The following is a 23,872-nucleotide window of genomic DNA, read 5'->3' as shown; positions in this document are numbered from 1 at the left end:
GACCTATTTTAATGATATGACTATATACTTAATGAATTGTAATGATGAAGAAATATAGAGTACAGTAAATAATGGCGCCATGTAGTAGCCATGCAGTATCAAACATGTACTTTATTTATGTTTTCTTATGGTCTAATGTCATCTCTGTTGGCTTAAATTGACGAGTCAGAATAATTGATTTATTTGTAGTGCTTATAAATAATTAATACTAGTTTAGCTAAAACTCCCACTAAAATTCAATGTGATAATATGATATAAAAAATTTCACAAAAATTCAATTTACCTCCCACGAAAATATAAACTAGACAGAAGATGACAAACACATTCTTAGTACTAAAGCCCGATTCCGTACAAACAGATGACATTCTCTGATAGTGATTAGCTCACTTCTCTCTACTATTCTCTGAGCAACCAAAATCAGAATCGATGATTCTCAAAATAAGAAAAAACCAATCGAAGTTTACAAATTGAAAAAAATAATAATAATCAACGATTTGATTAAAATGAGATAACAAACAAACAAAAAAGTGAAGGATAATACCATATTCTTTAATCGATCTAGGAAGTGATCATATGATCTTCTTCTCCTTCTCCTCCTCCAACTCCGTCTCGCTCTGCTGCTGCTTCGGCTAATCTCTTCCATGTAAATTGGCGTTGTTCTTCTACTTGTTTGGATTTCGCTTGTTTCTCTTCATACTGTCTCCGACATTCTTCAAAGAGCTCAGGATCCATCTCCATGAACATCTTCTTGATATTTGCAGTTAGACCATGAACTGCTTGGTTCCAGTGAGACTGGATATTCTTCTCCAGTGCGGGGTATATGATTGGAAGGATTACGCTTCGGTTCTGCGCGATAAGACCCACAATATGCTCATTGTTCCACAAGAACAGTGCTCTTTCCGCAACCTGTATCGAATGTACGTATCAGGCAAAACCCAGAGCGATTGCACAGAGATATAACAGGAAACTTGTGTAATTGCTAGCATCCAGTGAAATTAATTATAGACTCGTGAACAGAACCAAAGAAAGATCAAACCTACGCAGTTTAAAACACAAATGGATACTACCACACAGAGAAAGATGCTTATATCTCTATTTTTTTTTCCCCCGACTATTCTCTGATTAATAGCATTGTGCAATGAAATCCACGACTCGTGAATAAAGCAAACGCAACAGTACCAATACATTCGAAGAGTTAGTTCAGTCCAAGAAGATTGAAATGAGTGTTTCATGGATAATGAAGGTGATCTAAGAATCCAAGTATTCATTTTCAAGAGTAGCATCTATCGACAGCATGAGATAATCACAATAACGAAATCAGTGTAGTGCAAACAGCAAAATCATGATCATTTTGTGAAATGAAATTAAAAGGCACGGGATAAAAGGACGAAGAAGCAAGCAATGCAATAAAAATTGTAACATAAAAAAGGTGATAGGAAGGTCGATGTTCTTCTATGTAAATTGGCATTGTTCTTTTACTTAAGTTGCATACTCTTTGCAGGTGGATGAATCAGACCCAAGTGAAGATAAAAAAAAAAGGTGACTTGAAGGTGATAGGCATCGAGCACACTAGCACACAATATCTAAAATTCATAGCCTCGATATGCTAAATTTATTTGGAAACATAATTATATCGCAGAAACAGAACAAAGCCTCCAGATTTAAGGTGATAATGTATACACGATTACTAACCTGAAAGTGAGAGCTATTGAGGCAGCGACCAATCTGTTGGAATAATGGAACCATGCAACGCTGGAACTCGACAGGCTGTGTTGCCTCAAGAACTTCTTCAAGTTCTCCAAGGAAGAGATTCTCCTTGGTGCAGTTTGTCACGGGCCAATACTTTAACAATCCCCTGATTACTGTATCCGCGAGCTTATAATCTTTTTCCACAAACTGAACGATGCAATAAGATAACTGCTGATGATATACAGCTATTGGTTTTGGCTTATGCAATGGTATCAACACCCTGATTAGAAATAGCTTGTGCTCTTCCTTCATAGGCAACGCAAACCCGTTTATGATACTGCCTAGAATCTCCAAGAGTTCCCCGATCCCACTGTGTCTCTCTGTCTCATAAATAAACCTATAGAAAATGTTGTTAATTGCTTTCCTAATAAAGGGCCTGTGGACCATAAACTTCCCGTAGATTCTATGAAGAATGGTTTTTAGATACTCCCTCTCTCTCGGGTCTTCAGAATCAAACAAGTCGAGCAACTTCAACACAAAAGAATGGTCGATATACCGTTTTGCCACTTTAGTATCTGTGTCAGTCGAAACAACGTATCTCAGTAGCAACTCGTAAACTAGCTGTAGATGAGGCCAAGAAGGTTCCAGATAAGGTTCCTCTTCCTCAGGATCTGCAGGCTCTTGACCCGTATTCTCGTGTGATGCCGGAGGGAGACACCGGAATATATTGACAGAAATCATCTTAATCATTTCTTCCTGACACGACTCTGAGATCTTACTAGCTCCAGACTGTATAAAATCCACAAGCTCCAACAGCGTTTGCCTCTTAATCTCCTTCTCTCTGGCGTTCTTAATCGTGTCAGTGAAATCAAATTGGAAACAGCAGTTCTGAAGTTTCCTCAAGAACAAAGTCTGCCTCTCTGAAACCGGGACATCCCTGAACAACGGGAGTGGCTCTACTGAGCCCATCGGCGGAGGTGGTGGAGTGGCCGTCACTGGCGACGGAGAAGAAGTAGTCAGTGCGCCACGAGAAGCGTGGCTAACGACCACATTGGAACCAGGACCATAACTAGACGGTTCATTAGCCTCGGATTTAGAGGGCTTTCGGTGCCCACCTTTCATGATTTTCTTAAACATGGCTACACGCAAGGGAGGACTCAAAAGAATCACACTTTTTCCCCCGACTCGAAAGAAACCCTAGGAGATTCACTGGGAGAGGAGCTCAAAATTGGATCAGCATGCAACGGAGGACTAATCAAAACCCTGAGTATTCAAATTTCAAATCCTAAGATTTCGCAGATAGCTCCCACTATGACTCTCCTGGATCGAGCTCCTCATCTTCGCAATCCCGCGGATAAAGATGTGGAAAAGGCTAGAAACAGTACCGGAATGTTGTCGGAAATCTGAGGTGGCGTCAAACCATTGGAGTGATCGAAAAGATCTTCTCGGTGAATACGCTGGTTGATCGGACGGCTATGATTTCCCGGCGATCAAATCAGGAAGAGAGCGAGAGAGAGGGAGATAGATAGAGAGAGGAGAGAGAGGTGGCTAAAGGAGAAAAAGACTGAAATCAAAATTAGCTACAGTAACAAAAAAAATAAAAATATTAGTATTATCATTTGAGTGTCGATAGATTTTATTTATCATAAATATTTGTCGTTCCAGTGTTTCTTGCGCGAAACATCAATTCTATAACTTACTTTTTGCGCGATAACTACTTATAATAATCAAGATTAGTTTTTGCGCGAAATAGAAATTGATTTTCACATACAATTAAAGGAGTGTTAAAATGTACAAAAAAATCGTTTAAACAAATCTCTGTAATAATGTATATGGACAGTGACTATACAAAACGAGAAAACCTAAATTTAATCGAGATTATTGCACGGCGGCGATTACTTTAGTTGATAAAAAGGAAAAATTATTACACGGCGCGGTGTAGAAAGGAGAGAGAAAGAGGGAAAGGTTGACTACGACAATGGCAGTTCCGAGGGGAGGCAATGGTTTGATGGAAGAAGAAGACGATGTTGACGGAGTTAACGCTCTTATTCAGGAAAACGGCGTTGACGACGACGGCGATCCCGAGCTTTCCTCTCACCTCCGTGACTTGGCCGCCGCAGCTCAATCCGGTGACGTCGTCGCCTTGGGCACCGCCATTGGTACTTCCTTTCTTCTTGTCTTGCTCTTAAACGAATCTCTTAACCTTCTGGTCTGGAGAAACCGACGCTTAGGGTTTTCGATTTCAACTTCAATTCCGTATTGCTTGATAGCTGGCCCAGGACGTAAAGCCTCAAGCTTTTAATGAAACCAATAGATTTGGCATCTTCAAAACCATCCCTTTCAAAGAGTAATGTTGTCTTGACTGAGCTGTGCGTAACCCAAAAATTGGATCTTCCCACACCATTACAAACGAGAACTCTACTTAAGCTCTTGTCTCATCTTTCTTCTCTTCCTCTTAAGCCTCCTTAAGGGCTTCTTCTTCCATTTGAATCTATCTTAGCAAGCTCACTGGTCTGTTTTGGTGTTTGCACATTTCGTTAGTTTCACTTTGGAAGGAGAAGAGATATAGACAACTGTAGTTTTTTGCCTATTGTGTATTCTGTCTATCTTTCTTTTGTTTGAGTGATTTGTTGATTAATGCTGTGATGGACATGACAAAAGATCTGCATTCTCTTATTTAACTGATGAAAGTTAGATAAGTTTCTACTGGTAGACTAGTAATGTTATCACATTTGCACCTGAATCGGCTGATATGTCCTAATGTGTGCAACTGTCTGTGGTTTTTAAGAGAACTCTGCTGATGAAGACAATATGCTTCTTTTTCTGATGATTTCCTAATCCGCCTTTGAATTTGATAGAGAATTTGAATGGGAGAGTTGATGAGCCACTTGAGGATAATGACTCGGCACTTCACCTGGCGTGTCTATATGGTCACCTCCCTTGTGTTCAGGTTACTTTTGCTTTTGCTGCTCGCTGCTTTGTCGTTTCTACAGACTTTTTAAAGCTGATGTATTTGTAAACTCATTAATTGCCTATTGATTTCTGCTGCAGCTTCTCCTAGAAAGAGGAGCTAATATGGAGGTCAAAGATGAAGACGAAGCAATTCCTCTACATGATGCTTGTGCTGGAGGTAAATTTGGTCATGGCCCATACCGTTCTTTTGGTATTTACTTCTCACGACATGGTCACGTTCTGTAAGTTATTGTTCTTTTTTTTTTTTGTTGAAACTGGGTTCGCAGGATACTTGGAAATAATAGAGCTTCTTTTTAGCCGAGCTAGTGATCCCGAATCAGTGAAGAGAATGATCGAAACAGTCGACATAGAAGGTGACAGTGTAAGTATTCTCCAACTTCAAATGACTCATTGCCTCTCCCGATCTCTTTGAACGGTAATTAATCTCAAAAGTGTTTCTTGTTCACAGCCTCTGCATCATGCAGCGAGAGGTGAGCATGTTGATGTGATTAGGTTTTTGCTGGGTTCAGGGGCTTCACCAACGCTGAAAAACTCCTATGGGAAGGTAACATTTGAATAACACTTAAAATCATTTCTTTTGGCTTTTCGAAGTAAGTATTGATTAGTGATAGCAAGGTTGTGATTATGCAGACACCAGGTGAATTAGCTGATGTAAACACTGATGCTAGGAGGATTCTCGAAGCTGCTATAGGCGACTCAGTAATCTCCTAGTGATTCTGCAAATTAATATGCTCGGGTCTAAATGTTTTAACTTTTTCTCATTTTATTTTCGGTGGTTTCTCATACCAAGGTTTTTAATCTGATAGTGACTGATGATACCTATGAATTAAGAACGACGTGTCTGTTTTAGTTATTGATGAAACAGAAAGTTGAACAATACCTAAACAGAAACTAAAACTAAGCTCTGCTGTGTTGGTCCAAGCTACTACGTATGCACAGAGCAAGGCAATGGTTGTAGCCAATAACAGTTAGACACCTAAGCAAGACCTCCCTAAGTTATTTTTCCGGCAACGACGATACACACCAATACTACTACATCGGTGCATCTTTCTTATTCGTTTGAATTCAACCCTTCACCATCTTTAGACCTCTCTAAAACTTTCTTCCACAACGTTTACTTCTAGTTTGAAACTTTGAATACTGTCAACACAAGTCTTTTCTCAATTGCAGATTATTGTCTAAACTGGTAGATATTTCGTGAAAAGGAAGAATCCTGTTTAACTGTAGTCAATTTCAAAACATCTCAACGACTTGTTTAAGTTATAATATTTTATCCAAAAAAATCGGAAAAATTGATAGTTATAATATTTTTTCCAAAAAAATCGGAAAAAATTGATATGCACAAGTGTTTACGAAGTTTTTTTTTTTCCTAACATAAATAGAAAAATGTAATTTATTCGGAGTTTGCTCATTTGGGTTTTTCTAAGTAATGTATGATCTCTTTCTTTTTTTGGGGTAGATTATGATGATAATTATTCCTTTCGAGGAAAATAAAAGAATGAGATCTTTGTGGACTTCTTAATTATTATTAATTTATTAATTTGTTGAGGGATTTAATAAGTTAGTGGCTTTAAGTGCGAAGAATTCATAAATGAAGACTAATACAACAAATACAGTAAAATATGATCCACCAATTAGCAACTTTATAGCAGCACTACTGAGAATCGTTTTTACTGCCATTCCTTTCTTTTTGGCTTTCTCCTCCAGGAAAATATTCTTTCTCCGGTGAGAAGAGATTTTCCGGGGAAAATTAGCAGAGCTTGGTTTTAGTTTCCGTTGAGAAAGAGGGTACATAAGTGATTACTTTTATCTTCTCCGATGGCGGGTGCGCCGGCAAGAGCTCGTTCAGACTATGATTACCTCATCAAGCTCCTCCTCATCGGCGATAGCGGTAAAGTCTCTTCCTCACTCTCTCTACCTCTCTCACTCTTTAGAAGTATTTAACAAACCAGCGATTCATAAAATGTTCGATTTTTATCTGAGAATCTTCTTTCGTGCCTCTTTTTGCTATCTGAATTAGGGTTTGTGTGTTATATTGTGTGTGTGTGTGTGTTTCTATTCGTATTTAATCAACTAGTCTCTCTTAATTCAAGTATCGATATAGTTTTGTTTATGGAAAAATTTGGCTCAATTGGAAATAATCAAATTCGCATGCTAGGATTGTGAAGAACGAATAAAACATTTGTATAAGTTGATGATAGAAGTAGTTCAGATAAATTTGTTTACTTGAACATTTTCTAATTCGGTTTATAGTTTTTTGTTAATTTTTCTTCTTTTCTTTTTGTGCTTATGTGTGTGTATATACGCAGGTGTGGGAAAAAGTTGCTTGTTACTGCGTTTCTCGGATGATACTTTCACCACAAGTTTCATTACTACCATTGGGTATGTCTTTCTTCATTTGGCTGTTTTCTTGTGTTTCGTCTTGAGTGTTGTTATAAACACTTGTCTAAATTCTTTTTTTTTCTTCTCCAGGATCGATTTCAAGATAAGAACACTCGAAATTGATGGGAAGCGTATCAAATTGCAGATATGGGACACTGCTGGACAAGAACGTTTTAGAACTATAACTACAGGTAAAAGTGGTTTATGCTCTGAATATAACGATTTTATGCCCGAAGTTAACTAAAAGCTACTCGATAATTTGTATGAGTCTATTCATTTCTCTGTTGATAATAATTACACAACATTCCAGGAAATGCGGTACTTTTAGAAGATGAAAAAAGTCGATGGGTTTACTTTTTTTTACTTGTTGTTATCGTCTAGATGCCATTTAAAAAAAAAAACCTTTGGTCCATCTTTTTTTTTTTTTTTTGCAGCATATTACAGAGGAGCAATGGGTATATTACTCGTCTATGATGTAACAGATGAGTCATCCTTCAACAGTATGTCTCTGGCTTTTCTTTTTGTGAGGAACAATATTGCAAGACACTTGTGGGAACTAATACATATTGTTTCTACAGACATTAGGAACTGGATGAGGAACATTGAACAACATGCTTCAGATAGTGTCAACAAGATATTGGTTGGTAACAAAGCCGATATGGACGAAAGCAAAAGGGTAGTTTTTTTTTTTCTGTGTACTCTGTTCACATTCTTGACTATGTTTGCTTACATTTCTTAGTATACTAATTCTGCATCTTCTTCTACAGGCCGTCCCAACGTCAAGGGGACAAGCTCTGGCTGATGAGTATGGAATCAAATTCTTTGAGACGGTGAGCTGAAAAATATATGACATGTTTATCTCATTGTTCATTTTTTCGTTTAAAGATTTAATTTTCTCAAAACGATGTGTTTGGACACTGTTGCAGAGTGCAAAAACAAAGCTGAATGTCGAGGAGGTTTTCACATCTATCGCGAAAGACATTAAAAAAAGACTCACAGAAAGTGACACAAAAGCTGAGGTAAAGAAGCACATGGAGTCTTCTACTTATCCGATGCTTAGATTATGAAACTGACTATGTAGATTGCTGAGAAAATGTCTACTGTCTTTGTTGCTTTGCAGCCCCAAGGGATCAAGATCACTAAACAAGATGCTAACAAAGCCTCATCGTCTTCTACAACTGAGAAATCAGCTTGCTGCAGTTATGTTTAGTAGTTCCATGGACCTGTTCCTGATCTCTTATCGACTTTAATCTTCTTTGCATCCTTCAGAGATCGTCCTAAGTTCTTATTGTTATTGTTACTTAGGGAGAGAGACTTCATTGATGGGCTGTGATCTTATGTCTATTTTGCTATCTCCATGGCCAAACACTGGAAATGGTAGACAATTTTTAAGAGTTCAAAGACCTTGAATTAGTGCAATGCAGGTGTTGTGGTGTGTATAAGTAATCTACGTTTTCAAACGTTCGAAATAAGAGATTTCTCCTTGCACTTTTGAGTGTATTTTCTAATCAAATCCAGAGTTTGAGACCAAAAGTAAACACAATATAAGAATATGAGGCGGTCTTTTTTCTTCTGTATGGTGAGGTTATTAACTTACTACACAATATCAGTCGAGGGAAGAAGAAGAAAGATCTAAGGATTTTGAAAAATTTACAAAGTTTCATCTTCTTGAGAAATTTACACACAAAAGAGGCCATTCCAATTGGAAAAGGCAAACCAATCAGCTCACGAGCAACACCGACTTTGATGAGTTCGGTAATCAGGTTTTCTCTTCACAGAGCTTGATCCTTCTTCCAAAAGACTAGGTACCTCCAAAATCTGTTCATTTTACACCTCTCCAATTATTCACTTTCCTCATTTCCGAAAATTATGAAAGTGAAAAGGGATCATCAAGATTCTCTCTTACCTTTAAAGCAAGCTCTTCAAAGCACTGCTTCACGTTTTCTCGGGTTCTTGCGCTACATTCATAAAACAAACACTTGAGTTCTTTCGCTAGAGCCATGCCTTCTTCTCGGCTAACCCTCCTCTCAGATTCCTGTAACGACAGCTATAAGTGAAACCAAATTCAAGTTGATTTGATTACAAGCAAGTGTTATTATTACTACTCACTTTATCGACTTTGTTGCCAACAAGCATCTTAATGCAATCATGGTTAGTCGAGTAGAGCTCAATCTCTTTAGCCCAAACATCTGCTAAGTTTAGAAATGTCTCTCTTTTCGTCACATCATAAACTGCATCATCATCAAGAAAACCAGGACAAAGTTTTAAAAGTTTTAGGAAGTTTTTACCAAAACACCAACCAGCGATTCTGTGATCATATCATTACCAAGAATGATTCCTTGGGAGCCTCTGAAATATGAACTCGTCAATGTTCTGAACTTTTCTTGTCCAGCTACACAATAAGAAGCCAAGAAATCACATCGACCATGAATTTTGTGGTAACTGTCTACAATTCCCAATTATCAATACTGTATCTCGAATTTGTGTTTTCTCTATAGGAATTAGCTTACCTGTGTCCCAGATTGTAAGTTTTACTCTTTTCCCTCTTACTTTCAACTGTTTGATTTTAAAATCAACACCTACAATGTTATACAGATCAGATCAGGCAAATTAAAGCAATGCTAGTGCAGAGGAAACAAGAAAAGCAAGCAATTTTCGGTTTTACGAATTTCTCAGACAGATATATGATCTTCAAGCACGAAGTTGACTCGGAAACAGACAGAAAGTCAAAACCCCACAAAAAAAAATTCTGGTCAAATGTGAATTCAGAGTGCCAATATAAGTTTTGAGAGATTCCTGAGCTTCCACTAATGGACACTAGTAAGCCTAAAGAAATGACACAGCTTGAAGTCTCAACTTTAAGTATATCTGAAAACGTCACAACAAGAAAAAATAATTTCTCAGTTCATTTCCCCGGGAAACAAGCAGAAAATAAAAAAAAATGAAAGCTTCAAGTCTCAATTTTCAGTTGACTTCATTTGAATTTTGACCAGACAGGACTTTTAGCTCAGAAACTGTAAGCACCTGTTTTAAGGAAAAGGTCAAAATGATGTTTTACTCTCTTCAAACACAAAATCAACAGGTTGCCGACAAAGAGATATGAGTTAATAACCAGTCAAGATTGTAGCCCTGAGACTGATTTAGCTAAGTACCATTCTCAAAACAAATAAAAAAATATCTCAACAAGAAAAACGAATTTTATCAGCTCATTTTCCTAGGAATCAAACAGAAAATGAAGAAAATACCGATGGTAGGAGCAAGATCTTCGACAGAGCTGGAAATGAAGCTGAGAAGCAAGCTACTTTTACCAACACCAGAATCTCCAATCAATAAGATCTTGAAAGAAAGATCGAACCCACTTTGCCCAGAAGAAGATCCCATTCTCTACAATCTCACTGTAAATCTCTCGATTTCTTTTTCTTTTATCTTTTGTCGATTCAATACTGTAGAAAAATAGCAAAAGATCCCAAACGAGATAAACCTACTTTAACAAACAAAGAAAAAAAACTTAATTTTGACTTCTTTCAATGTATAGTAATGGAGATGCTTCTTGTTTTTATCAAAATCTCTCTGTCTCTCCACTTTTCTTATGAATGAATCAAAAAAGGTGAAAGCTTTTCCTGTGCAGATGAATCTATGATTCATACATTAATAGACATGAAGAAACTTTGTTCTTTACAGAGCCAAAAAAAAAAAAATGCAAAACGTCTATGAGAGATTGAACAATTTACACTTAAAACGTCAATTTCATTGCTTCTCTTTCTTTCTCTGACATTTTGCTTCACGACACGTATCTCTGTTCTCTATTTCAACTTTCTTCCGAAGTCCGTCATGTGTCCACGTGTCTATTTCTGCCTAGATTCCGGTTTCTTGAGTTTGATAATGAAGCCAAATATCTCATGCAATCAAGAAGTGCGGTTACGGTTGCAATTAAGTTTTGCGGTTGCAGCGATTGAGAAAAAGAAAAATTGTTTCCTTACTGAAGATCTCAAGGTCTGTTTATAGATAGATACTTACAACATTTTTTTGCATTTTCCTCTACAAAAACAAAACATAACTGTACTCTTTTCTCTGTCCCTTTCTCTATGAGCTGTTCTGGGGAAACACCTTCTTGATGAACTCAAGAAAACGTTGGGAGTAGAAAGTAGGATCAACGGCTGAGATCGAAAGAGAATCAAAATGAAGAGATTTGTAAGCGTGCTCGATCTTCTTGGTCATGTTGTACTCTTGTAAGATGTCTATAATGCCAAGATAGAGCACAACGTCGCAGCATTCGTGTAAAATCTGCTTATCTTTCTCTTCTCTTCCCGGTATCAGCTCTGCTCTTGCCGGCATGTTCACTCCTTGCTGTATCTGCAACCTGCAATTATGGAGATATTTCTCAGAAACCGGTTCAAGAACCGGACCAAGTTTGTAGCCGAAACCCGGGACGGGGAGTGAAAAAAAACAGCATACATCAGTTGCATGTCGTCTGGATCACATGTATTCCATTTCTTTGTCATCATCATTTGTTTCTGAGACTTTGGTGTTCTAATCATAGGAAAGTCAAAAAAAAATCCAAAACTGAATCCTAATTTTACCCCGGAGATCTTCTGAAATTGATGAATACTAGACACTAGTAAGCTAGAAGTGTGACTGCATTATTGCTACAAGTGCATGAGCTTAGAAATGCTTTTAATTTGTTGTATTTTCAACACAACTTGAGTGTTTTGGCGCTAGTTTCTATATGACATTGAGCAACATTATGTTAAGATAACGCTTAGTTTCTCATTTGCCAATGAGTTGAGTTAGTTTACCTGGCTGTTCCAGGAAGAAGGAGATCGACTTCTTCATCGCCAGCAGCTGATGCTCGTAATCTGCTGCCTCTGATGTGAGGGCCAGTTACAATATTGTCACTTCCCCCAGGAACAAGAACCAATCCTTGGTGGTAAGACAACATGTCGTCTTCGATTGTATCTTTTCCATCATCATTAGAAGATTCTGTATTAATAAGGATCTCGAATGTGTATGAATCATTCTAGAGGCTATGAAAAAAATAAGAATCTCACCATCTTCAGCTACACTTTCTAACGCATCAGTTGTTATACTTCGAGAACGGACCAATTGGGACCTTAAGTGCTCTGGAGCTCGATGATGCACACCGAGCAAAAGGCTGTAATCCATTATGTTCTGGTCTTCCAAGAACTTGCTATCGATCTCTAGTTGCCTGATTACACCACCAGAGACTAAATTATAAACATGAATTGGCAAATGTATATATATCTTACAAATTGGTCTTGGAGAGAGCAATACCTTAGTAAACCTTCCCGCCAAGAAGGTTCCAAGAAGAAGTGGTAGTTGAGATCCAAATCTTTAAGTATCGTGTTCTCGTCTATCTCGACTTTGTTTGCAGAGCGTCCCAATGACGAACCTTTAAGGTCGAATCTCCGATGAATTCTTAGATCTGTAAAGAACATGTTACCCATCACCACAAAGCGGAACTGCGATGCAAGAAGATTTTTAAAGTTAGTATTATAACTGATTTGGATTTTCCAATGTTACTATCTCAAAACTGATGATAGTACAAATCAAGATAAGAATCATAAATTTGGTATCAGGACCTTTTGACCACTTGATGGTTTGATTCTGTGAAGGCCAAAGAATTTGGTAATGAGGGTGTTCTCATACGTCTTCACATGATGATGGTAATCTGGAAGCATCCTCAAGAGAACCTACACATGAAGATTTTATTACACTCCATTTTTATAGATTACACACAAGCTCTGGCCAGCAGAACAAAGAGTCTACACAAACTGCTGGTTCAAAATTTAGTAATGGATAAAGCTAGGAAACATTGATGTGGAACAGAGATGGTGGGTGCATAAGTGGTCACAAACCTTGACTTCAGATTTCCTGAGTGTTTTAATCATGAACCGATCATCCTGAGACAGAAAGAAGACGCTCCCGCTCTTCCCTGGAGAAGAAAGCTCCCTCAAGGTATCATTTCCACAAATGGACATCATATAATCAGCTGCATCGATCTTGAACATCTCCCTCAGGTTCCTACCAGGTTTAGAATTAATGTAAACACAATGGAGGCAACTAGTATTAAAAAAAATGTAAGCGCAAAGCTTTTGAGTAAAGATAATAAATACTAACCTGAATACCATTGGGCAATAGTCCTTCCATTTGAAATCTTCAGAGTGGTGAGGAGGAGTCATAGTGGAGCCAGCTCGAGGAAAATTCATCCAAAAACTAGCACGAGGTCCAAAGTCTGCTGTCCGTACTTCTCGCCTTTGTATGGGCGTGATTTTCCCCACTGTGTATCTAAATGTTTGAACTAGTTCAGTGACACAATACTATGTGCTGAATCTAGAGCTAAACAATGTCACAGGACACAGATTTATAAGGAGCTAAGAAGCATACCTGATTCCAAGCTGCAAACTGAGCATCAAATCATAACTTCGGTGACCTTTGATAACAACTTCCCCAGGCTTCTTAGCTTCTTTAACAAGCCTTTTGTGTTTCCTTTTTGCTCTTCTTGACGTGCGTGAAAACCCGTTGTTTACCACGAGCTCACTAATCAGAACACCTTGCATATACTCCCGTTCCAAAATCGGTATGTTTGCTTTATACTGCACACTACCTCCACTATCTAGAGCTGCCTCGGATAAATCAGAGTAATCATGCCCAATCACTTTCTCAATAGATACTTCAAGACTCCAACGTCTTTCTAAAGAAACCCTTCCGTTTCGAGATTGCTCTAAGTTCATCAAGCTCCCTTTCGAGAGCTTATCACGGTTCACACCAACTCTAAGGTTCTCCATATTAACCGAAGAAGCAACTTGGTTCTGCCTTCTCAAATCCGGTAAAACGCCTCTTTTCCTAAGAGCGTTCAAGTAAAACTCTTGCACGGCAGGAACTCTAGTTCCTGCTGAATAAAACGAGCCTTTACCATCTTTCAAACCCCGTGTCCATGTCCCAACATAGCAACCTCCATCGCTCCATGTATACACACCAAGACCATGCATCATACCATTCAACCAACTCCCTTCGTAGGAGTCTCCAGTAATCCAAGTCAACGTACCCTTTCCCGACATTTTCCCGCCTTTCATATCCCCAAGATAGACATTTCCATTAGCCCAAGTATACTTCCCTGGCCCTTCTCCCAAACCCTGAATCCAAGAACCTTCAAAGGCATCTCCATTCGGATAAACCTGATATCCAAGCCCGTGTTTCAGATTAAGCCTCCATCTTCCTTTATACGTTAAGTTGTTAGCATCCATGTAAGTCCCTGTACCGTGCATATAACCTCCTGAGAATTCACCATCATACCATGCCCCGGAGGCCCATCTCATCTTTCCACTTCCATGCCTCATCCCACGCCTCCACTCTCCGTCGTAAACACACCCATCTGACCACACGTACTTCCCTGATCCCTCGGGAACATTCCCAAGCAAAGAACCACTGTAGGACTCGCCATTGGGGAGCAAAAGCTCCCTAACTCTGAACCTGGCATCCTCAGAAGTTTCGGTGATTTCTCCATTGGTTAGCGCTGATATGATCTCTTTCTTAGTGAGCGCATCAACAGATTTTGTTCTTTCTGCACAAGCAACTGGTCCTCCCACTACAGGGGCAGACATGTAAATCTCCAAAGAAGCTAAAGCACAAAGGCTCAGACAAAACTGCAGAGCAAAAGGCGTCACAGCTTCAAGGAGAATGCTTTTTCAACAAAACATGAGGCTGGCATATAAAATGTGCACTCCGTCAATGAAGAACAAGAATCACGTTCCAAGTCACGATATGTGAATCTAGAATCAGAATCAGAAGAAAAAGGAAATTAGTGAACTTTTTGATGAATACAACAATCTAAAAACTAATGAGGAAAACATGTAAATATAGAACTATGGTCACAAAAGCAAAGACTTCCTCCAATCTCTATCAAAAACGAAAATTAAGACACGCATCTGATTCTTGGCCCCACTTGAAAGAACACGAACTCATCAATTTTCACACAGAGAGGCTGAGAATGAGAGGAGCAAACAAAAACCCCTTTTCTCTCTCAAAAAGAATGCCTTTTAGGGAAGAATGCAATCATAATGTCTTTTTAAAAAATCTATAAATCATTAAAAAAAAAACTTTTTTTCTTTTGGATTTCTCGTTAAAGAAGAGATTCCTCTCACGTCTCCAAATAAAAGCCAGAGTATGCCAAACTTACCAAACCAAAAGCTAGAGCGAATCCTACTTTTTTTAGGAATTGATCAAAGGAATCCAAAATGTTCATCACAGCTTTCAAAATTTCAATCTAAATTTAAAATCTCTACTCATAAAAGTTCAAAATGAAACTCCTCTCTTCAAACCCAATAGCCATGACTTGGAAACAAAAAAAAAAAAAAGATTAAAACTTGGATTATCAGAATCACCAAAGCAACTCCATTTCAATCTTCAATCTTCATCAAAGATAAAATGGAAGCAAACGAAATCGAAAATCCCGGTTTCAAGACTTCAATATAAAGAGAACCCAAAATTTAGAAAAACAAACAACAAGCAAACTCGAGAAATGCCCCCAAAAAAAATTGAAACCGGATCCGAAAACCAAATCGAGAACATCAAGTAAGAGTTGCACAAACCGTAGGGACAAAACTAAACAGCTCCTCCTCTCGTTCTTCTTCAGCTTCTGTGGCTTTTTTGGTCAATCTTTCTAAACGAGACGATCGGACCAAATCCCGAAGCTGAAGCAGTAAGCGCCACAACAATAACAGCTTCTTATTTCAGAAACTCTTTTTGTCCAATTTTCATAAAAAATCAAGCTACTACTTTACATCCATAAGAGTAAAGACCGATATTAACCTTCGCATGACCGTCCTCACATTCTCTACTTTTTAGATATTTTCTTATCTAACCCACTTAAAATTATATTCTTACAATTTAGCCCTCGCATTAATGAATTGCAACTGTGGTTATATATAATCTCTTAGAAAAGTTAAGAACAATCGATTTAATAATTATCAATTCTCAGATCTTTTCATTGTGGTCTACGATATATTTTTAATAGCAAATATTTTTTTATAGCATAAATTTAATATTCAACCAAAAAAAAATATGTGTTTTAGAAGGTAGAGATGTTGACCTGCTTGGCCGGTGAAGGGGAACATTTGTGTTTTTCTTACACTTAATCCACGTGCAATTCAAAATTTTAAAGTCAACTTCTGCTTACCAGTTGAGTTTGAAAGGAAAAAAAGAGTCGCACAAAACGAGTTGAGTTTGAAAGAAATAAGAGTTTGTTGATTTTAAAGACTTTAGTGCTCGACGGAATGTACAAGTCTGAATTTCAGAATTCTAAAATTAAAACAGAGAAGCGAAATATAAGATTAATTTTGGAATTTATAATGGTTATTTCTCATCTAATTGACCTTTTTCTTATGTTGTAACTGGTAAAACTCGTAGCTCTTTGTTTTTTTTTTCAAACATTTTCAACGGTTACTTTACTTTCCGACCATAAATTGGCATATATAAGCCTTCGTTCTTAAAAAAAAAAAAGGGAGAAAATGTAACCCAAAAAAAAAAGGTAAGGTAAGGTGCTAATGATAGTCGTTGTAATGTGCTATATATATGATTAACACCTTTACATATCTTTTTCGGTGCATTATTATAACGGTGCTGGGATTAGTGATCAGAAAAGTTAACATATTCTTTTAAAAAGGAAGGAAACTTATAAGCCAAAAAGAGAAGAAAAGGAAACTCTTAGCTAACAATATAAAACTAAAAAGTATAATAATCTCCCATGCTACGTACAAGTGTACAACTTACGAATGAACCAAAAGAACATAGATAACAGTGAACCAACCTAAGCCTTATGAAATTAAAAAAAAAAAATTAAATCTGTGATATAACTTTTTCATAACCCGTACTTATCTTTTCTCAATCCTTGTAGTCTTGGATATCGAAATCCGGACTAGGCCATATTTAACTTAATAACGTATTAATCTGCACGATTCAAAGCTTTTCTTATGAACTTTCACAAAATAGTCGTGGGTTCAGTGTGATATTGCGTTTACTTATTTGGTATATGTAATGTGAGTAAAACACTAGTGGCCTAGAAATGACTATTTGCACATATAATATCAATTATCTTGTAACATTTTACAGTTAGATTACTATTTTAATTATTATATTAAACAGCATTACAGGTCTCGCATCTTTTGGATTATATGTGTTCTATTTACATCTGACTTTCGTGCAATCAACTAATCATACACATTACCACCGTATTTCAGAGTTAGATTCCAAACTTAAGTTACTTTTTCCAAAAATAACGTTTAGTAGACAATGTATCTTAAAAATTCTCTAAATGATATATTTAACCATGAAATTTTTGTGAGAAAATTATCTATATACAATGATTTCAATAACAAAATCTCGTGCAATATATCATCAAAATGATTAGAGAAGGGGCATATCATCATAGTTCTAAAATCTTACATACATCTACCGAGCTATCAAAATTCTTAATTTAATTAGATGTGCATTAGATCTCATCACATCAGATAAGTAAACCCTTTTCTTTCCAGACAAAATAAATAATAAGTAAACCCATTCACACAAAGCCACCGATGCAAGTATAGTGGGGTTGGCTACCACTTATTAGAAAGAAATTCCATTATGTTGTCGCTTTCTCGTTGTTGTTATTTCCAGTTTCCACTATTACTTTAATTTATTAATTAATTATGCGAGACCAAAAAACATTCTTCATCATTAATCATTTAATTTATTTAAATTAACTGTATTTTAACGAGAGGAATATATTCAGTAAATTAGCAATCGAGAGTATACTGCATTATCAAACGGGGATCTTATGTTGTTTGAAAAGTTAAATGAAAAAATTTAAAATTTTAGTATTTTAACATACGGCTCATTTTTTCTTATCATATCTGTCATATCTAATACATGCATGTGTGAAATTTTTTTTTTGGTTTTAAGATGTTTGATATTTTGATAACGTAGAAAATTTTATATAAAATATAGGTTGTATTCATTCAAAAAAAATGCATGTAATTATGAGATAGAATGTGGCAAAAAAAAAAATGTCGAAGATCAGATATATATGATGATGCCGGAGGCTATTTTTACTACTCTCGTACAACGATCGACAAAAAGAAAAGAAAAAAAAAGCTTCAATTATTGAAACAGTAAGTTTCATCAAGTCACAATGTAGAACATAACGACAGATTATAATATTTTATCAAAAATTCACAAATATGCTTTCTATTGTTTTCTTGATTGGATTAAGTATACCCGTTATATATAAAAATAAACCTTCGAAACTGTCAACTATGACAAACCCAATGTCAATGGACCAATGACTCGATCTCCACTCCTTTCAAGTACAAGATACCTTCTCATTTCTGGAAAATCTTGATAACTGTGTGACTAAAGCAATATTTCGAACTTGTATTGTTTGGTACTAGGATAATGCTCTCTCTGAATTGAGTCTCACCACCCTACTTAAAAAGATAACTTCTCGTTTTGCATAAGTTTTCATGGTACTATAGTCTGTAGGACTATAGATATTAAAACAGTAATTAATTCGTCGAAAAAGAAGTATACGCCCCTAAATTAACGTACATCACGGATTAGAGAAACTGACCCTTAGAATTCCTATTTTTAAGAAATTTACTAACGCATTTAGCAAAGTTTATTCTTATAATTTCATTTAGTTCCAAATATTAGTTTTTTGCCTTTTGTTTTCAGATACAACCATGTTTCGAATTATGTCAATAAGTCCATTTTTTTAATAACTCGGGTGATTTTAGCGAGAGTCCAACTAATTTCGGAATATGTAATGGGTACAAGTACAACAACCACATGATTCACACCATATGAAATATATGGATTAAAGACTTAAAGTTCACAGTCAACTTGTCTAACACAGGTTGTTTTGTTTCCAATAACAGTCGAATTAGAAGAGAGAACAAATGTTTATATGCCTCTTAATTATCAAGTACCACCAAACTACAGCCAGGGGTGTTTTATGCATGCATCCAAGCGAGTGATGTAAGCGTATATAATTATGTTACAGCAATTGCAAGTTGAAGTCTTATATAATCATAAATTGTAGGTACGTGATATTTGCCGCAGATCTATAAGATATTTTCCTCTATTATTTTATTTTTCATATTAACAAATACCTTTTCTAGCATATTGGACAAATAAAATTAGCTAGAGGTCTTGGTAAAAATATTTGCCCAATACACGTGAAAGTGACTAGTGCACAATACACGTGGCTACCACGGAAGTCTTAACATATATAAAAACTATTTAACATGTTGAACGTTTATTAAAGAAATTACATCCGGAATCTAACAAGATACTTACCACCATTAAATTCTAATAAAAAGGGCAGTGTAAAACATAAAAGAAAAAAATCAGTCATTCATTAGAGAACGACGTTTCCTTGTGATATATAATGTAAAATAGATTCATATAACTGTTGCGAGGTCTTCTTAAAGGTGGATATTTCCTTCTCTAGATGCCGACCAAACCAATTTTGTTCATATGTTTAGTTGACAAATTATTGTAATAAAAATCAATCACCATTTGTCATTATGTATGTATATGTGTGTATATATATATATATATATATATTTCTGTAAATCAACCTTTTTACAAAATTAATCTGATATAAATTTGTTGGCCCCAGGATTGATGTGCACATTTGTATGCATCACGTAGAATAGACTAAAAGTAATTACTTTTATGAGACCAATAATTATTAAGGGGTAATTAATTTAGTGTTAGGTCCGTGTAGTCACTTTCATTGCATTCTTCAGGCGATTACAAAAAAAAAAATGGGTTCTGCCGACGACAGTAACAACTAACAATTATCGTTCATTCAAGTTGGTTACAAAAGTTGATCATGGCCTATTTGACTACGAGTTTTATTTTAATATAAAAAACCGAAATTATGTTTGGCAAGTAATTACAATTTTCTGTATTTTATTTCGTATGATTGTTTTTTATTCTGTATTTCTGTTTTGCTGATAATATACGATCCCGATGACTAGTCTGGATCATACTGCATGTTAATTGTGTGCCGTAATGAACCACGAAAAGCGACCAAATATTTTTAATGTTTCCTGCAGATAGATTAAAAAGTTTTAAGTCCACGTCGCAGTTGGATGAAAATTTTACTTTTTCAATGTTTTTTTTTATATTTTTGTAAAACTTGAAAATAAAATCTCTACAGATGCATTGCTTTGTTTTGCATGTAGAGTCATTACAAAATCATTTATTGGTTTAAAATTTGATGAACGTACTTTTCGTGGATTGCAATCTAGTACACATATTCTATATAGATATCATTTTTGAGACATCATAAATATTATTATTATATATATTGTGGGAATTAAACTATATTATGGAGACATCAATATCTAATCACATTCAAATATTGGTAGATAACTTAGTTAACTATAGATTACAATATCATGTGGATTATGACCTAATTGCTTAGTGATAATCTTCTTTTTTGTCCTAATGCTAGTAGGGGACCTCAATATAATATCTCTAAGGGAAAACTAGATGCGTCAAAGACTTCTTCTAATTAAATTCTAATTAGTGCTTGTATGATTGACCTCATTCAGTCATTTACCATTTTATGGCTAGTCTATATATATATATATATATATATCACACCGTATGGTAGCGGTTTGATCGATTATATTGTTTATTTCTTGAAGAAAACTAGATGTTGGGGAAATTATCATATATAAAAGGATGCCCCAACAAAGCGAAAATGTCTCAAGAAAAATGCCACATCAAAGTTATAAATATGGCCTAACTTAAAAGAGCATTACCCTAAAATCATACAATAATAAAATATACTCTCAAAACTACTACAACGATTGTAAAATTTCAGATATTAGTATTTTAGTATGTCAGAGTTTTGTTTTGCGGTTTCTATAAATAATTTGGAAAAATAATGGGTTAATTTTCTTCATAGAACAGTGGTAGTTCTGTAAATTTGAGAAGTTATAGTGTGTTTTTTCGATTAAAAGTTATAGTGTTTGTGGAAACTAAAATATAAAGTGTGGGATTTCTGAGAATTGTACTCTATAAATTACCTTTTGAACTTACAAATTTACCTTTAAACTTTATTAAATGACAGTAAAAAGAGTACTTAAGGGTCACCAAAAAAAACATAGCAAATCCCATCTACCTGCGTTAAGATTCGGAGGACAAAGGAGCATTATTAAAGAGACAGAACATCATTCTCTTGTTTGATTTCAAAACATCGTACAAAACTTTTGATCATGCATGTATTCGCCTGTCACATTCAGTTGGGTTCCTCAATCCCCACCAAACATATATGCATACAGTATGTATATATATATATATATATGCATGCTTTATTCCTTTTTAATTTTACTAGTCAATAACTTTGGGTTTGTGAAGCCCAACATGACAGAATTTCGCTCATTTGAGAGATTTAAGGCTCATAGGGCTTCCAGATTCTATTGTTTGCAACAATTCGATTAGTAAACACAGCATATTCGGTTGTTGATGATGGAGTTACTGGAAGCGAAGGACTTGCGGTCATGAACATTTTAATTTGGTCTTTAGAAAAATTCAAATCTCTATATAATTTGTAATTTTTATTTTCGTATATTTGGATTTTTATACACAAATAAACATAGCTAAATATTGATATCTGCACAGCGATTATTTCATTTAATTTAAGAATTAACCATTATGCATTGTAAAATATTGGGGCTATTATTGATTGTATAAGTTGAGCAGGAGCCCATCAATTCACTAGGGTGAATCCATCAATCCAACTTCTTTTTAGGGTCAAACTAGGTGGATCCAACTTAGGAGAATAGTTAACAACCAAATTACAGGTGAATTTCATATACGGATGTAAAATTTACGAAATGAAATGGTTTTATTATCATGAGAGTTTAAAATGAATGTATGTCTCGAGGAATTTTTTTTATTGTATACTAAGAAAATAAATATCATAGAATAATGTTTATTAAATTTATAATTTTGTTTTTTCAAATATATTAAAATTTCCAATTGAATTTTAGATTTCTGATATAGTAACATGTCAACTATTCTAAAAAAATAATTAAACGTTCAAAAGAAAATTTTAAATTATAGCTATAGTTGTATCGAGCTCACATAACAAAAACTCTAAAATTTTGTACGTCAGGTATTGTACCTGATCAAGTATTTAATAAAAAGCTTTAGGAAAAAGTATCTAATAAATAAATACCTGATTATTGTGTATGTCATCAGATGAGTGTATATTTCTGAAAAGGCAACTTTGATAATGGCATATTCCATGAGATGATCCAAAATTCCAAGCATATGCACGTAATACTCCCCTATTTTCCATCATCTGCTTCCACTTATATATATGTATATATATATATATGTGTGAATTTTCAAAGTACTTTCAAACTCTCTTTATACCATATTTCATTATTTTAAATTATTCACCTTTAAGCAATATATCTCCATTTTTTCTCCTTTCACAAATTTTATCGTAAAGTCCTTACAAAAATACCTTTCAGAACCTTATACCAGGAGGCTTTAGCCTAAACTCGTACATTGGAGAAATTTTCAGATATTATTTATTGTGTAATTCAGCATGCAAAATTTTGTAAATACAGAATAAATGCGTGTATATTATTCCAAAACATAGCGTCCTGCATCGATCTATTAACAATATATATATACGAGTATATCTTTTATAATGAACATTGACAAACATAAAATATATTAAACCATTGTTACAAAGAGAAAAATATATATATTGGGTGATTTGTTACAAAAGTTGTCTTTTAAAAAATGAAAAAGAAAGGAGAAAAAGTCGAAAGAACACTATAGCTTATGTAAGATGTCTTCATGACCATAGACAAAGAAAAAACACAAAAGAAAAATAAAAGCTATAAAAACCCCTAGCAAGCCTCCATTGATGAGACCTCTCTTAATTTGGCACAACACCACAAATTAAAAGAAAATGGCCATCCCCTAAGGTAAAGATCCTCTGATTTATCTAGAGGTGTATCTTTAGGGGATGGCCTAAATGCAAGAAAAAAAAAAAGGAAAATGTGTAGTTAAGTGGTTTTGTGTTCTCGTAAGGAAAATGTTTTAAGATATGGAGCAATAATGATTGCAGAAGGCTGATGATGAATAGACAGCTGATTCAGACAGCGAGTTTTCTTTATCTCCCTCTAGAAATTGGGCAACTTCTATCCTTTGGCAAGCTTCGGTTCCCCTCGGAATCAGCAGATTATGAATTTACTTTGTAATACTCTCTCTCTCACTCTCTCTGATCCTTTTCTCTTCTCTATGTTTTGTTTATCTTCATTTTGTGTGTGTTTTAACTGTATCAACTCCCATGGTATGTTCTTCGTGTGAGAGAATAAAAGAATATTCGGATTTGAGATATAATATTCGGGTGTTTATTTTATTCGAGATCTTCTGCCATATAATTGATATAAGTTTGGAGAATAGTGAGGCCAAAAAAACCTTTAACCAAAAAAAAAGGTAAGGCCAAATATGTGTATATTTTAGTCAAAATTTGTTTTCGAATATCTTTATAGTGATTTCTGTCCTTTTTTTTAGACCAAACATAAAAATATCGCCTTTAGAACATGCAACTAGCACTACAAGTACAACAAACTATGAGTGTTCATTTTTAATGATTCAACGATTACTCAGTTAATATAATCTGAATTTTCGTTATCCAAAATATCAAAGCCGAATTTAAACCCAATCTGACATTTAAAATTCAGATTAAACACCTCTAACAAAAAACAAAGTAAATTTAAAACTCTAG

At 35.4% G+C, this 23,872-nt stretch overlaps 6 protein-coding genes across 9 annotated transcripts; 3 read left to right on the top strand and 3 right to left on the bottom strand.

Annotated features, from left to right (window-relative positions):
- Positions 1-416: 416 nt before the first annotated feature.
- On the bottom strand, positions 417-3,171 carry LOC18024111 (serine/threonine protein phosphatase 2A 57 kDa regulatory subunit B' beta isoform). The gene is made up of 2 exons (XM_006407565.2): positions 1,693-3,171; positions 417-906 (listed from the first exon to the last, which is right to left on the bottom strand). Exons 1-2 carry the CDS (start codon positions 2,824-2,826, stop codon positions 559-561), a joined length of 1,482 nt encoding a protein of 493 aa, XP_006407628.1. The 5' UTR covers positions 2,827-3,171; the 3' UTR covers positions 417-558.
- A 45-nt stretch (positions 3,172-3,216) lies between these two features.
- On the top strand, positions 3,217-5,539 carry LOC18024110 (ankyrin repeat domain-containing protein 1). 2 transcript variants are annotated; one of them, XM_024159342.1, is made up of 7 exons: positions 3,217-3,233; positions 3,639-3,848; positions 4,548-4,639; positions 4,741-4,819; positions 4,929-5,023; positions 5,111-5,206; positions 5,293-5,539. In XM_024159342.1, the coding sequence occupies exons 2-7, from the start codon at positions 3,668-3,670 to the stop codon at positions 5,371-5,373; spliced, it is 624 nt and encodes a 207-aa protein (XP_024015110.1). In that variant the 5' UTR covers positions 3,217-3,233; positions 3,639-3,667; the 3' UTR covers positions 5,374-5,539. The 2 variants fall into 2 exon arrangements, with proteins under 2 accessions (XP_024015110.1, XP_006407627.1); XM_006407564.2 differs by lacking the exon at positions 3,217-3,233 and having other exon boundaries at positions 3,562-3,848.
- Positions 5,540-6,310: 771 nt separating this feature from the next.
- On the top strand, positions 6,311-8,532 carry LOC18024109 (ras-related protein RABE1e). Of its 3 annotated transcripts, none has more exons than XM_006407563.2 (8): positions 6,311-6,553; positions 6,972-7,044; positions 7,135-7,235; positions 7,479-7,544; positions 7,623-7,720; positions 7,812-7,874; positions 7,971-8,063; positions 8,165-8,532. In XM_006407563.2, exons 1-8 carry the CDS (start codon positions 6,481-6,483, stop codon positions 8,252-8,254), a joined length of 657 nt encoding a protein of 218 aa, XP_006407626.1. In that variant the 5' UTR covers positions 6,311-6,480; the 3' UTR covers positions 8,255-8,532. The 3 variants fall into 3 exon arrangements, with proteins under 3 accessions (XP_006407626.1, XP_024015502.1, XP_024015503.1); XM_024159735.1 differs by having other exon boundaries at positions 6,515-6,553; positions 6,972-7,048; XM_024159734.1 differs by having other exon boundaries at positions 7,479-7,720.
- A 44-nt stretch (positions 8,533-8,576) lies between these two features.
- On the bottom strand, positions 8,577-10,696 carry LOC18024108 (ras-related protein RABC2b). Its single transcript, XM_006407561.2, has 6 exons — positions 10,290-10,696; positions 9,555-9,623; positions 9,371-9,436; positions 9,154-9,275; positions 8,951-9,079; positions 8,577-8,862 (listed from the first exon to the last, which is right to left on the bottom strand). Exons 1-6 carry the CDS (start codon positions 10,423-10,425, stop codon positions 8,770-8,772), a joined length of 615 nt encoding a protein of 204 aa, XP_006407624.1. The 5' UTR covers positions 10,426-10,696; the 3' UTR covers positions 8,577-8,769.
- On the bottom strand, positions 10,668-15,870 carry LOC18024107 (phosphatidylinositol 4-phosphate 5-kinase 9). The gene is made up of 9 exons (XM_006407560.2): positions 15,654-15,870; positions 13,450-14,834; positions 13,183-13,350; positions 12,921-13,086; positions 12,645-12,755; positions 12,337-12,524; positions 12,093-12,250; positions 11,841-12,000; positions 10,668-11,404 (listed from the first exon to the last, which is right to left on the bottom strand). The coding sequence occupies exons 2-9, from the start codon at positions 14,664-14,666 to the stop codon at positions 11,128-11,130; spliced, it is 2,445 nt and encodes an 814-aa protein (XP_006407623.1). The 5' UTR covers positions 14,667-14,834; positions 15,654-15,870; the 3' UTR covers positions 10,668-11,127.
- A 6,835-nt stretch (positions 15,871-22,705) lies between these two features.
- Positions 22,706-23,380, top strand: LOC112088944 (the record flags this gene model as incomplete). The annotated part of the gene is given in 2 exon segments (XM_024159506.1): positions 22,706-22,711; positions 23,228-23,380. Coding segments are annotated over 2 exon segments (159 nt in total), but the record flags the coding sequence as incomplete, so codon positions are not given.
- Positions 23,381-23,872: the final 492 nt, after the last annotated feature.

Source organism: Eutrema salsugineum, unplaced genomic scaffold, assembly GCF_000478725.1.
Source record: "Eutrema salsugineum unplaced genomic scaffold, Eutsalg1_0 scaffold_13, whole genome shotgun sequence".
Classification (NCBI taxonomy): Eukaryota; Viridiplantae; Streptophyta; class Magnoliopsida; order Brassicales; family Brassicaceae; genus Eutrema; species Eutrema salsugineum.
This window is presented reverse-complemented; position numbering and strand designations above follow the sequence as displayed.